The sequence below is a fragment of the Hippocampus zosterae genome, chromosome 17, assembly GCF_025434085.1.
Source record: "Hippocampus zosterae strain Florida chromosome 17, ASM2543408v3, whole genome shotgun sequence".
In the NCBI taxonomy this organism is placed as follows: domain Eukaryota; kingdom Metazoa; phylum Chordata; class Actinopteri; order Syngnathiformes; family Syngnathidae; genus Hippocampus; species Hippocampus zosterae.
The window spans coordinates 6,415,021-6,427,897 of record NC_067467.1 but is presented as its reverse complement, the minus strand read 5'-3'; the positions used below and the strand labels follow the sequence as shown (position 1 = coordinate 6,427,897).

The 12,877-nt window shown below is 44.5% G+C and overlaps 1 protein-coding gene across 3 annotated transcripts; it reads right to left on the bottom strand.

Moving 5' to 3' along the window:
• Positions 1 to 455: 455 nt before the first annotated feature.
• usp36 (ubiquitin specific peptidase 36) lies at positions 456 to 12,877 on the bottom strand. Of its 3 annotated transcripts, none has more exons than XM_052048301.1 (20): positions 12,735 to 12,877; positions 9,839 to 10,104; positions 9,514 to 9,735; positions 9,172 to 9,282; positions 8,181 to 8,283; positions 8,012 to 8,079; positions 7,753 to 7,823; positions 7,387 to 7,469; positions 7,200 to 7,311; positions 6,971 to 7,111; positions 6,217 to 6,317; positions 5,991 to 6,129; positions 5,475 to 5,840; positions 4,971 to 5,198; positions 3,653 to 3,762; positions 2,906 to 3,490; positions 2,353 to 2,540; positions 2,093 to 2,278; positions 1,907 to 2,022; positions 456 to 1,731 (listed from the first exon to the last, which is right to left on the bottom strand). In XM_052048301.1, exons 2-20 carry the CDS (start codon positions 10,089 to 10,091, stop codon positions 1,600 to 1,602), a joined length of 3,315 nt encoding a protein of 1,104 aa, XP_051904261.1. In that variant the 5' UTR covers positions 10,092 to 10,104; positions 12,735 to 12,877; the 3' UTR covers positions 456 to 1,599. The 3 variants fall into 3 exon arrangements, with proteins under 3 accessions (XP_051904261.1, XP_051904262.1, XP_051904263.1); XM_052048302.1 differs by having other exon boundaries at positions 9,514 to 9,729; XM_052048303.1 differs by lacking the exons at positions 9,514 to 9,735; positions 9,839 to 10,104; positions 12,735 to 12,877 and adding an exon at positions 9,432 to 9,450.

The window sequence follows — 12,877 nt, the reverse complement described above, 5'->3', positions numbered from 1 at the left end:
AATGAAGGGAGGGAGGTGGGAAATAACATGCAAGAAAGTCATGTGGGAAGGAAGCAGGCACATAAAAGGAGATGTATGATGTATTGGAGGACGAGAGAGAGGAAGGGGACAATATGAAACGGAGGATGAAGGAGGAGGAAGAAAAGGAAGTATGGCTGAAAGGAAAGGCTCGCCACCTTTTTTGATCATCATACCAACACACAATTGAAGACCTATTTTGGAACAGTACTTTGAGTTTCTGAAATGAAACCAACATTTGTGATTGGTTGCAGACCACACAATGTAACCAACTCGCAGGATTTCGTTGTTCCTGTCATGGTTCCAATGCACCGGTGACTGAAAGCACAAATCAACTCAAACTCGACTGCCATTTTTCGGCATACATCACACAAACACAGCAGCAAAATCTTGACAAATCAACCAACGACCCCCCCCCCAAAAAAAGTCAAACTTCATTGCAACTTTTTTTTCCTTTTAATTCAAACAGCATCCATTTCGAGTGCCACGTGGCCTCGACAAAACACACGAGCAGGTAAACACCCACCAAATGACTCATTAAAGATGTCTTTTCAATATATTTATAACCGTTTTAAAAAAAACAACATATGTATATATTTATATTGCCAATTTAAGGCAAAATCTCTAGAATGGAAAGAAGGGGCTAAACTTTACAGCATGGGAGGACTGTACACTTAAACGGGTTTTATGTCATGAGGGTGCGGGGTGGGGGTCCTCCAATACTGTGATTTGGGACCCAAACATGAGTGGCCGGTCACTTTTGTGGGATTTGTACAGTACATGTCTTAAGTTAATGGTTGGGTGGAAGATGATGTCCTATTTTCCCCCCCCGCACCACATGTCATACGTTTATAAAACGGTTGTGGTCACATGGCGATGGCGTACAAGTACATACAGGGTGTCTTCGCGCGTCGCTGTCCAGTTTGTGGAGATAACCGGCTGAAAGGGGTGAAAAAAAAAAAAAATTAAAAAAAACATTGCATAGAGGTATATAATTATTTCAAATGACACGTGGGGAAGAACAAGCGCAATGTTGAACCGTGAGTTGATAAACACCCCTGATAAACAACCCACAGCGCAAATACTGTTAACAATCGGAACAGTAGGTTTTATCAGATTGGATATTAAATTGTGAGTTAAAAAAAACAACAACAAAAAAGGAGATAAAAATACGGTAGTTGAGAACTAGACATGACATGTGGGGCAGTTTATTGTGGTCACAATTTAATCCCGTCCAAGCAAGTCATGTCTGGTGCTCCATAAATTGTGGACCTGAATTAGAGAGGAAAAAAAGCCATTCAACAGAGTAACATAAAACATCAGCTGATAAAAAGGTAGAAAATTAGAACACAATTTGTAAAGGACAAAAATATCCATAAATCCATTTCGTAGGAGATCAAGTGGCACAGAGGTGTTCAAAATGGGACCAAAAAAAAAAAGTGGCATCTGAGGTTAATGATACATGGTGGTCCACCAGTCCTATCGTTTGGCTCATTCAGAACTGAGAACAAAAACAAACAAAAGTGGAATTTGTTGGGGGGTTTTTTAACGGGTTTTGTGTCTATTTCCAGTCAAAAGGTGTCAGCGACGCCCGGCGAAGGCTCGCTTCCCGCCGGGCATCACAGACCACTTGTTGCGGCGGTCCTGGATCTGCTGGAAAATGCTGCTACCGCCTCTCCACCTTTCCCTCTTGAAGCTTTTTACTTTTTTCACCTGGTGAAATTCAGCAAAGGAAAAGATGTTCCAGATGAATTGTCCATAGGTGGCGCACTTAAAAGCTGACATTTACAGCCGTCTTAAGTTTTAAGGGTCTTTCTACGGCTACTAATTCCGATACGGGCACTTTGCTAACCCTGTTCTATCGTTATCACTCGTCGACATCACTCACTTTTCCGCTGTCGAATTCTTCATCCCACTCGTCAATCACAGTATTGCACATGGCGAGGCGGACATCTTGGACGGCATCGCGACTGACAGCGGAAACTTCGCCGTCCCAACCGAGGACTACAGGAGACACAGTGTGATTAATTTTCTAAATGGTTTGGCGCTCCGTTTCCACAGCAAACACTCTCACCGCTCACGCCGTAGGCTTTGTCCATGGAGTTCCGCATGAGCTCCTCCACCACGTCGCTGCTCTTTTTGCCGTCCCAGGACACACTAGCGGCGGCACGGGCCGGGCTATCACCTGACGCGGTGCTCGCTGGCGCCTGACAACGCTTGTAGCCGTCCTTCACCTGGCTGTCCCAAAGCACCACCGAGACTGCAAACACAACGGAATAACTAAACGTGGCGTTTTTTTTGTTTTTGTGCTTGTTTTTGCACGTGTGCGCATACCAGCGCTCGGCTTGCGCGCCTTTTCACTGCTCTTTTTGGGGGGCGGCCCCGCTGCGTCGCCGTTTTCCCCCTGCGAGCGAGGCCGAGTCTCTTCTTCTTCCCGACTCACTTCTTCTTTCAGCCTCCTTTTTTTCTTTTTGACTTTCACCTTCTTGCCGAGGACCATTTCGTTGCTCGGCTCAGCGTGGCTGCAGTTCAAAGTTGTGGGGGGGTTATAGGATTGGAAAATGAATTTTTGTGTATTCATGTGAATTATTCGATGCAGTCACTTCATTCATTCTAAGAGTTTTGGTTCAAATCTCTGCTGCGTTTAAGTTCTCTCCATTGCTGCGTAAGATTTCGGAGTACTTTCCAAAACATTGCATATAGGTGTGAACGTGCATTGTTGATTGTCTAAATGTGTCCAGCGATTTGATTCCAGACTTTTCACCGTGTCGTGCCCAAAACCACAACTGGAAGCACTAAAAGAATTCTATACTTATGTACTTCGATAAATGAAGGCCTCCGCGTAAATAAGTAGAACGAAGTGGAGTAACGATATCAATTCTCTCACCTTTCTAAAGCTACATGTGGTGAATCTGTGTCCTGCGGAGCCTCCATCATCATCTTCTTCTTCTTCTTCTTTTTCTTCTTTAACAACACGCAGTCCATCTCATGTTTTTTTGTGTTGGTCTGACACGTCGCCACCGTGGTGGAGTCTCGCATCTGTTTGGGCTTCTCAGCTTCTTGACAGCTGGAGAGACTCCACATGCCGCCCTGGCACCAGTCCTCTTCTTCCGGCTTCGATGGATCCAGATGGGATGGGACGCTTTCTCTCGCAGCGGTCTTTTCACAGTCTTCTTGCTCCCTCTTTCGCTTCTTCTTTTTCTTCTTTTCGCCGGGGGGGCTACACGGCGCCTTTGCCACAGCGTCCGTGTTGAGTTCTACCTTAGAGTGGCGCCGCTTCTTTCTCCTCCTCTTCTTTTGGTTGACATTTTGAGTCGCCGGGTCGTTTGGTTCTTGTTGGGGCTGGTGGGAAGCCTTGGGGCTCTTTTGCGCAGGACTTTGGAAGCCGTTGAGAGAGGGGCTGGCGTGCGGCGTGACGAGATGGGAGCGTTTCAAAGGAGATGAGTGGTTTTTCGGGGAATGGGATGAAGCTCTGGGGAAAAGAGTAGCATGGTCACTTTTGTTGCCCCCTGCCTAAGGATTATTATGGTCGTCGGGGTGGAATGTCAAGACGAACCCAAAAATGCACGATGGCTTTTACAAGGGAACCGAATTATAATTTCTGAAACCAAATACACTCGAACAAACAACCTACCCGTGAGTGTGAGGCGTGACAGCGAAGTGGTTAGGGTGATTTGGATGAGGGGAGTCGCCGGACAGTCGTTGCGGAGCATCATCAATGCTGCTCGGACTCCGGCTGCGAGCCTGCAGTTATCGACAAAAATAAAAACTTGGTGGTCTAAAAGAAAAAAGTAGCCATGAATGCGACAAAAAAAAAAAAGGAGAGAGTTAAATTAAATCAAGGATGGGAGATGGCAGGAAAAGATGGAGGAGCAAAGAGGAAGGGGCAGGGGGCATGGCAGAGAACAATTAGAAATGGTTAGAAAAAAAGAAGGTAAAAAAGGAAAAGAAGACAAACCATAGACTGTGTGGTTGATTAGAGTGTTACATTCGCAAGATATGTTGACGCGACAATATTCAATGTGTTTGTGGATTGTATACTGTAGGTGCCACCTTTCAGTTTTCAGTTAAGTTCTAAAATTATTGAGGGGGGGGGGCAAGCATGCAACTCAAGTCACCACCAAATATCAACGTTGAGTCAAGCCAAGTCATTACTTGGTTCAAAGCAAGTCCTCAGTCAAGCCAAAATCTTGCATGATTAAATGCATGGAACGATTAAATATTTTGAAAAACTAAATCTCTCAACAAAAAAAATAAATAAGTCAAACGAACATTTACATTCAACGGACAACTTAAGAGTGTGAAATTAATGTATTAATGAAATTTTAAATGCATACATTTAAAAGAATGCACTTTTTAAAAATTAATGTTTGTATTTGTGTCACACTGTCACTGTGATGAGAAGTACTGAAATATGCAAACATGTCTAATCATTCGATTTAAAATCGACAATTGTTGTTATGGGCGCCAATCTGATTTTGGTGTGTTTTGATGTTGAGGCAAGTTGACTGGCATTAGTTGACGGGGGGCTCTGCCATATCAAAATATGATGAAAATGCTCACGAACAGAAAAGTACTCAAAGTATCGATGTCAATATTTAAATAATGGACGCTTTTTTTAATGATATAGCTAGAAGAGAGAATAGAAATTTTGGGAAGTCTGGGAAATTTCAAGGAAAACTGAGCTTTTTGGCTTGTCTTGACTGTTCAGATATGAGTCATGTTTGAGTTCAATACATTTCATTTTTGAGAACTTTAATGATGTGCAATAGATTTTAACTGAGCCATTATTCCCCCCCCCAATGGCCCGTCTGAAATTCATGTTAACTTTCAACCCGTTCAGAATGTTACAACTGATGACAACAACATTAAAATTAAACCCCAAGAAAGCATAACAAGTTTGACAAACACTATTCTACTGTCTCAGCATGCGGATGGGAATTGTCGCTCACCTTCTTGGCCGACAGCGCCAACTTCTTAGCGGGCGGCGGCGACATGGTGCTGCCGCTGGCTTCCGATGTGATGTTGTTGAGGGCCGGCGGTTTCATTTTCACCGTCTTCGGCTCCTCTGCGCTGTGAGAGCGCTCCACGCTCTTGGCGGGAGAAGACGTGCTGCTGGATGCTTTGCGAGGGGTGGAGGGCGCACCTCCCGCCGGCGCACTCTTAGGACCCGCCATGTCCTGGATGGACCAAACGATGAGCAAAAATGCGCTTTCAAACATGGCGCAGGAATTAGTTTGCACACAACGGTTGTCAACACGATTTTAACCATCAGATTTTGCTCACGGGTGGGCAGAGAATGGGATCTGTTCTTCAGTCTGGCCCACTGAGCATTTATTATACGTTAGCAAGAGTCCGGTGATATTTCATGTGTCTTGTTCATCTACTTACAACTTCACACAACATGTTAAAACTGTCCAACAAGAGGGAATGAACCCCTTGGCCGGTGGACTTACCTTGGATTCAGTGGTGTCGGCAGAAGAGGAGTCAGACAGAGACTTGAATGAGGTAGACGCAGTGAGGCCTCTGCCGCCATCTTGCTTTTTGTCTCCATCCGTCCTGCCGACGCCATTGCTGTTGGACGGCGTTGGCGTGCCGCAGCGCGAGTGGCTCTGCGGAGAGGGCTTCTTCAGCTTCTTGAAGGGCTCCTCGATAACCGTGGGCCCGCCGGGCAGCTTGGTGGCGCCGTTGGACGACGACGTCCAGCTGGTGAGCCGGTTCTGCAGCTGATGCTGCGGAGTACTAGCGCCGTTTCTGGCGACCGGCAGGCCCAATCCGCCATCCATGGACTGGATCTTACGCAGCTGTGCTGGCTCAAGTTTCTGTTAAAACGGGCATGGAAACCATATTTACTCAAGCTGAGGCCACCCCTCAAACACAGGCATGTTCCAGGCATGTCTGGCACTCAAGACAACTAAACAACTCTCTCAAAAAGATGGGTTTTATGTTTATGTTTAGGAATGGGAATGTACCTTTGTGACCTGCGGGGAGGAAAGAGGTCCGTTCAGATTAACCCTCTTTATTTGCTCGGATGAAGCGCTGTTCTTCCCAGAATGCAACATTCCCTGTTTGCCGGTGTGTCCGTCTGCATTCTTCTTTGTTTCGGGGATCCTTTGATAAACAGTACAACAGAAACATCGTAAAAGAGCATGAACATGAAAACATTATGGAGGAGTGCGGACGTGTATCGCTTCTCACCTCAGGTAGAAAAGCACATAAGCCTGCTGGTTCAAAACGACTTTGATGTTACTGGAGTGCACCATGGAGTCATTCATTTGGTACCATTGTCCATTGCTTGCCTACAATAACACAAGTCATAAAAAAAGTCCAAAATGAGGATAAACTGAGAAAATGGATGGAACGCCTAAGCCCAGAATGATTTATATGCTGACCACTATTGCCGTTAAAGGGAATTGTGATTTATTAAATGGCTTTGTTTTGCCAGGATATTATACAAGAAAGGTTCGGCTGTTGACAGTGTGTTAAGAAATATTTTTTGGATAACGTCCCAATTCGAATTGCTTATCCCTGATCCTATCGGACAATTTTGAAGAACCACGATGAAGTATTGTGGCATCAATTTTAATGTATGACCCATTTAAAAAAGTAAAAGCTTTATCATCTCATTTCCAGCTAAAACATGCCCAATAAACGAATAGGAATTCGCTTCAAGTTTGTAAATGTTGGTTCAGTGCACATCACTCACCACTAGGGGTCAGTATAGTGTGTTCTTTTTTTTCCCCCCTCCTCCTGATAATTTTACAGGTCACCCTCACCCATAAACATTACTGGTAAAACAAGTTAACCAACTTAAGAGGAGGGTTACGCCAAAGCGATGCCCGGGGAGTCAGGATGAACATGAGCTTTTTTTTTTAAGAAGAAGAGCGATCTCAGGCCTTTGTTGCAGTTTTTTTTTTTTTTACAATGAGGTTCATGTCCGTCATGGTCGCACCTTGACGTAGCAGTAGTAGTGTCCAGCGTGACAGCTGTAGCCAGAGTGAACCAGGACGGCGTAGAGGCCGTACATGACGGGATCACCAGAGCTCTGAGACATGTACGGGCGGATGTTTAGGAACTCTGGATAGCCAACATCCTATAAAAAAAAAAAAGACAAGGACGTCAAATATGAGCTGTATGGAGGAACAAGAGTGGCCCTTCAAACTCTGAAATTGTTTGTTCACCTTTGTTATTTTCCCTCCGCTGAAGTTGGCAAATCTCTTGAGGGAAAGCGTCAGCACATTTGATGTTCGATGGACGGTGAAACGCTTTGTCGCTGGCACTTTCTTTTTGCACCTGCAAGGGGAGAGGAGGAACTCCTCACTCAAGTGAATAGAGCACATAGAGTATACAATGGGTCCTTCGACTTACTTGGCACACATGTAGGCATTCTCTCCACTCAAGACATCCGGTTTAACAAAAAGCTCCAAGGCTCGCACGATGTTGACAGCTTGCTGAAAGACAGAAAAAAAAAAAAGACGCCGCAATATTTCTACAGCGAGTTCAAGACATTATGAGGTGAAATAAAGTCATAAAGCAATGAAAGATTTTTGCCTAAGTCACGTCCATTAATCAATTACGTCTGATATTTTTTTTGAGGAAGGTACAGCTGTTCCTGTTTTCAGTCCCATGGTTCCAGTTGTATGAATGTTTTTAAGACTGGTGGCAATAGCCGACGCTATCAAGTCGAACAGCGGAAAATAAAATAAGATGACGATAAATTCTGTTGGAACATACCCGTATCTCCACGGCAATGTCCAGGTAAGGGTCATATGTGTCTGACACACTTTTGCAAATGGAACATTTTACTGCAAAGAGGGGAAAAAAGCAATCAATGGGTCAATCATGCTGTCCAGGTAAGGGTCATACGTGTCTGACACACTTTTGAAAATGGAACATTTTACTGCAAAGAGAGGGGGGAAAAAAAGCAATCAATGGGTCAATCAACCAATTGTCAAAGGTAACATTTTTGTTCTCTTGAAAACACTCTAAATACCTCGTGATCTGAGGTAACCTCCAAAGATCTGGTGCACAAGTGTTGTGGCCTGTGTCTGCCTGTCAAGCCTAGACAAAAGGAAAAAAGAGCTTTGAATCAGCAAAGTTCTTCGTTTTATGAAGAAAAATGAAAATGTTAAAAAAATATATAAACGAAAACCAGGCCTTACTTTGGGTAGCCGTTGAGACAGGCTTTCTGCATGGCGTCAATGGTGTACCGCAGGAACTCGTGCGCATCCTCCTGGCTACCGAAGCGGAAATGTCGGGCGATTTCTGCAGAAAAACAGCACGTGTGACTAAACTCTCCATAAATCGCTGAAATAACATATTTTGAAGTGCAAACTCTCTCATTAAGGCATTAAGCATAATCAAGGCTGTGGCATGAGGGTGTTGTTCAGAATGGTCATTCGTTATTGACTGCCAAAAGAGCGCAGTTAATCTCATTAAATCATGTCACAACAACATACTTCAAAGCAGATTTAGGGCATGCTTTTCTGAGTAACCAGCAACAATGTTTTTTTGTTTTTTTTTTGCAATCTGCACTTCTAAAAACCTAATGAAACATTTCCGGTCACTAGGCGAGTTCTAACAGACTCATCGCATTAGCGCTAATGTAGGCAAGAAAGCTTCGAGCCCTTCCTGGAGGCACAAATGGAAGGGGGTAGGGGGCGGGCAGTATGAAACTGGTCGATACTTAATGCGCTCATCATCAGCGCATTCTCAGCAAAGCATCCTTTCACACAAACAGCAATAAGTCACCTGCAGTGGGTGGAAATCTAAAATGTGTTTTTCCTTCTAATAATTCAACTGTAGTGACATTGTGTTGTTGTCCCCCCCCACCCTAGTCTTTTCAGGAGTATTTTGGAGCTAAAACATCCAGGCCTGCAATCACAAGGAGACGGAGAGGGCACGAGAGGGAAAGATGGAGGGGGGTGGGTGGTGGTTAAGGAGACTGCAGCAGTAAGCAGGTAGTGAGGGAGGGAGTGTCGTTGGAAGGGGGTGGGATCCTTTGGGACTCCAGCACCTAAACTCACGCCTCATCCCCTCCTCTCCCCATGCGCCATCCATTCATTCCTTCCCAGGCCTGCGCTTGCTTAATGTACTGCAGTGTGATGTCACTGTCGCGGCGTCAAGCAATTCAAGTGAAGGCGGCGGTCTCACTTTTCAGGTCTCTGATGAAGGACACGGGCTTGATGGCGTTGCCCGTGTTGGCAAATGTCTGGATGATGTGGTTCTGCATGACGCAAATCATACAGAAGCCCGACTGGTGGCCTGGAAGAGCACAAAAAGCGTCGCTATGTGTCACGGCGTGGAAATTTGTCACTGTGGCAATGGCACAGTTGTGTGAGCCCAATTGCACAGTAGAATCTTGCGTATGTTGACACAGATACAATTGATAGATAATTAATATGCGTCTCCACCTTCCACCCAAAGTGAGCTAAAATTGGCCCCACGTGATGGATGGTTGGATGCCACTCCTGTCATGTGGGATTGAAGACTCACAGACACGGCTGTGCTCCTTCGCGAGCAAATAGTTGGCGAGGGGCGGCGTGTAGGTGAGACACTGCACGGTGGAGTTGAGGAAGCAGGTGTTGCCGAGGTTGTGGAGGCCGGCCCCCACCCTGTACACCCGCTCCCACTTGAGGGTCAGCTTGTTCGCAGGGAAGAGCATCTTCTGCGGCGCAGCGATGCCATCGCCTTGGCCTCCGATCGTGTTCTCTGAAATTAGACACAATTGCGTTCGGAATTAAAATAACTATGAAGCACAGATGTGTGAAGTTTCAGAGTACAAATGGCAAATGTAAAGTGAAACGGTCCGTTTGGTTACCTTGCCTCTTGAATTGCGGGGGCTCGGACGCCTTCTGCCCAGGGGCGCCCTCATTCCTGGGATTGAGGATCACATACTTGTTCTTCAGGCTGTCCAGCTGGTAAGAGAAACCCTTGCTGGCGGGCTCAAACTCGATCTTCTGCAAGAGGACCTTCTTGGCCGAGCAGGCCAGCAGCTTGTTCAGATCGCCGTCATCGCCTGACTCCTTTCGACTGGGCTTCAGAGCCTCCTTGAGTTTGTCCACAATCGGCATTGTTGAAACATCACTTAAAAAAAAAAAAGAATGGGGGAAGTCAATTGTGTGGCATGGGGTAAAAGACGATGGGGTGGGGGGCTTACTTGCGTGGAACAACACAGTCGGTTCAATGTCACATTAGGGTTGATTAATGAATTGACAAATGCTTTTTGGGAGTTAAAACCAAGAAGAAAAAAAGGAGAAAAGAAAACTCTCTTCTTCTCGTCTATGGTGGCAAACATTTTGTCAGTTCTGCTGAATTAAAATGAATTACCCGCCCCTCGGATAAAGTAAGGCTACTGTTCCTTTAAAGACAGCGTCAACACTAAATGCTTAGTGTCTTAGCTCTAGCATCTAGCAGTCATCTAATAATCATGCAGCCCGTCAGTATTGTCCTCCACATCAAACATCTTTTTCCTCATCACTCCAATACACTATATAGTGCCTGGAAAGGCATTGCAGAGGACGGCGATGTCACCAGAGTGGGGTGGTGTGGGGAGAAGGCCCGAACATATGTACAAGGACACTGCGACCTTCACGTTCCGCTGTTACTGAACCGAGGGACGACACGCAGCCCAAGGGCGTGGCGACAGCAACATTGTTATACAATTTAACAGTCACCCTTATATTGGAACTAATTGGCTTACTCAAGGGGCTATAAAATTTAAAAAAGGAATGCACAAAGGCATTGAATATAATCATTTGCAATTCATCGGTCGCTACTGCTTATGAAAAAGGCTTTAGCATCAGATCTTGCAAATGTTTAGCGAATTATGCCTCAAAAATCACATGGCTTTTATATTATGTTTACTGAACAACATATGGTAGACAATACTGGCAAATAGCAAATAAAATACCTATAAATTATTGCTCAAAATGTTTTACTGTTCTTTTGCATCTTACACTAACGTGGCAGTCATCATCAGTGAGGAGTTTGTAAACAAAAGCACAATCTCTGTTGCCAATTTATTAATTTTCCACCCCCTCCAGGGCATTTTTTTATTTCCCCCCCAAGATGAAGCACATATTTTTACATAATCTCTTGAGATTTCTTTTCAAATATTTCTGATATGATTCCAAAAATCACCCACTGCTGGTCCCAGGCCTAGTTAAGAAATCGGGTAGAATTGATCAGGAAGGGCATCCGCCATAAAAACTTAAACATGCAACTGACTGGCTGGTTGGACCCGCAGAAAGTCGAAATAAATATACATCCAGACTTTATTGAGGATCAGAAGAATGATATCTGCAGATATATATTTTTGGGAACCCATAATCCGTTATTTGATGTCAATCTTATCTATCTGCCTTTTTGTGCTAATGCCAAGACTTAAATATTTGTATTGATTGCAGTGCAATCTTGGTGATGAACTTCATTCATCACAAACCTTTGTTTGTAGATTTGCCACACCCAAAGATTAAAGGCATTTATTTATATAGCTGCGGAGATGCAATAAATTATGAGACAAAGGCGAATAATGAAACTACTTTCAAGCTACAGGTAGCCATATCACATTTTTCCCAATATCGCTCATTCCTCCTTTCAAATACTGTATATCATCTCTGAAATATGGAACACACCTTCCCCTCCCTTAAAAGTCAGGTGAATGTAATTCCAATGTGGGTGCCTACAAGGTATATTTAGAATATGTACACTGAAGCTATGATGGACAGTCCCTCCCACCCCCTCCAGCCCGCCCTGACAGCACTAGGTAGCTCCTTCAGCCAGAAACTGTTACAAGCGTTACAAGTAGGAGAGATAACGCAGCTCGTTCCTACCGACTGCGGTCAGGCTGCTGAATAAAAAAAAATAATAATGATAATTAAATGATGTGAAAACAATTGTAAATAGCACTGCGACTTATCCATATTTGTACTTATATTGCACTTAATTGAACAATGGTTTTTTTTCTTCTTTCTACCCACAATCTTGCTGCTGTAGACTGTAAATTTCCCCAGTGTGGGACAAATAAAGGATATCTTAATTTCAAGTGTGACACAATTCGTGATTGTCTTTTTAGGGGGGGGGGGTTGTTTTTGTCAAATTCATAAATTTACACTCCCACGGATTTACAATGCAGCGAAATCAGTGATGACAAGTACCGGTATGGCAAAAAAACTACTAACGTGTTTTAAGTGATATTATAATTGGCCTCATGCACCATACGTCTGACACTGAAGATCGAAGACTGTAAGTAATAAATTAAAACCACTTCAAATCTGAGATTTTATAGGGGTTTACTCATTTTCACATCGGCGGTGTCTGGTGTTCCATGACCGCGACGTGTCGGGCCACTTGGCGTGGGGTTAGCATGCTATGTTGCTAACCAAGAACCACTGTCGACATTACACGGCGTAAGAAGGGCGATGAGACGATGCCATTACGTTCGTGTTAAACCCAAGAGCCACTTTGACTCATTATTGTCCTTAACATTGAGAAGTCGAAACATTTGGCGTCTCTTTGAGGATAAGGACGGCGGTGGCTAAATAGCTAGTCGGCTAACTTAACGTGGCGGAGAGGTTTCGAGTAGCCCTCACTTGCTGCACTGTGGCTCGCGTCCACCCGCCGGAAAATGCCGAATGACGTCGTTGTCTCGCGAAAACGAGACAAAAATAAGTCATTTATTTATAATGATGTATACAATTTCTGAACGGTCTCACCTTTGTATCGCTCAAAACGATTGAAAAGGGAGAAGTCCTCTCCTCAGATTTTGCTTCTCCGCCTGCTGGTATTTTCGCCCATGCTGCATTATGAGAAGGCGGTGAAGAGAATGACGGACACCTAGCAAGCACCAATCGGCGAA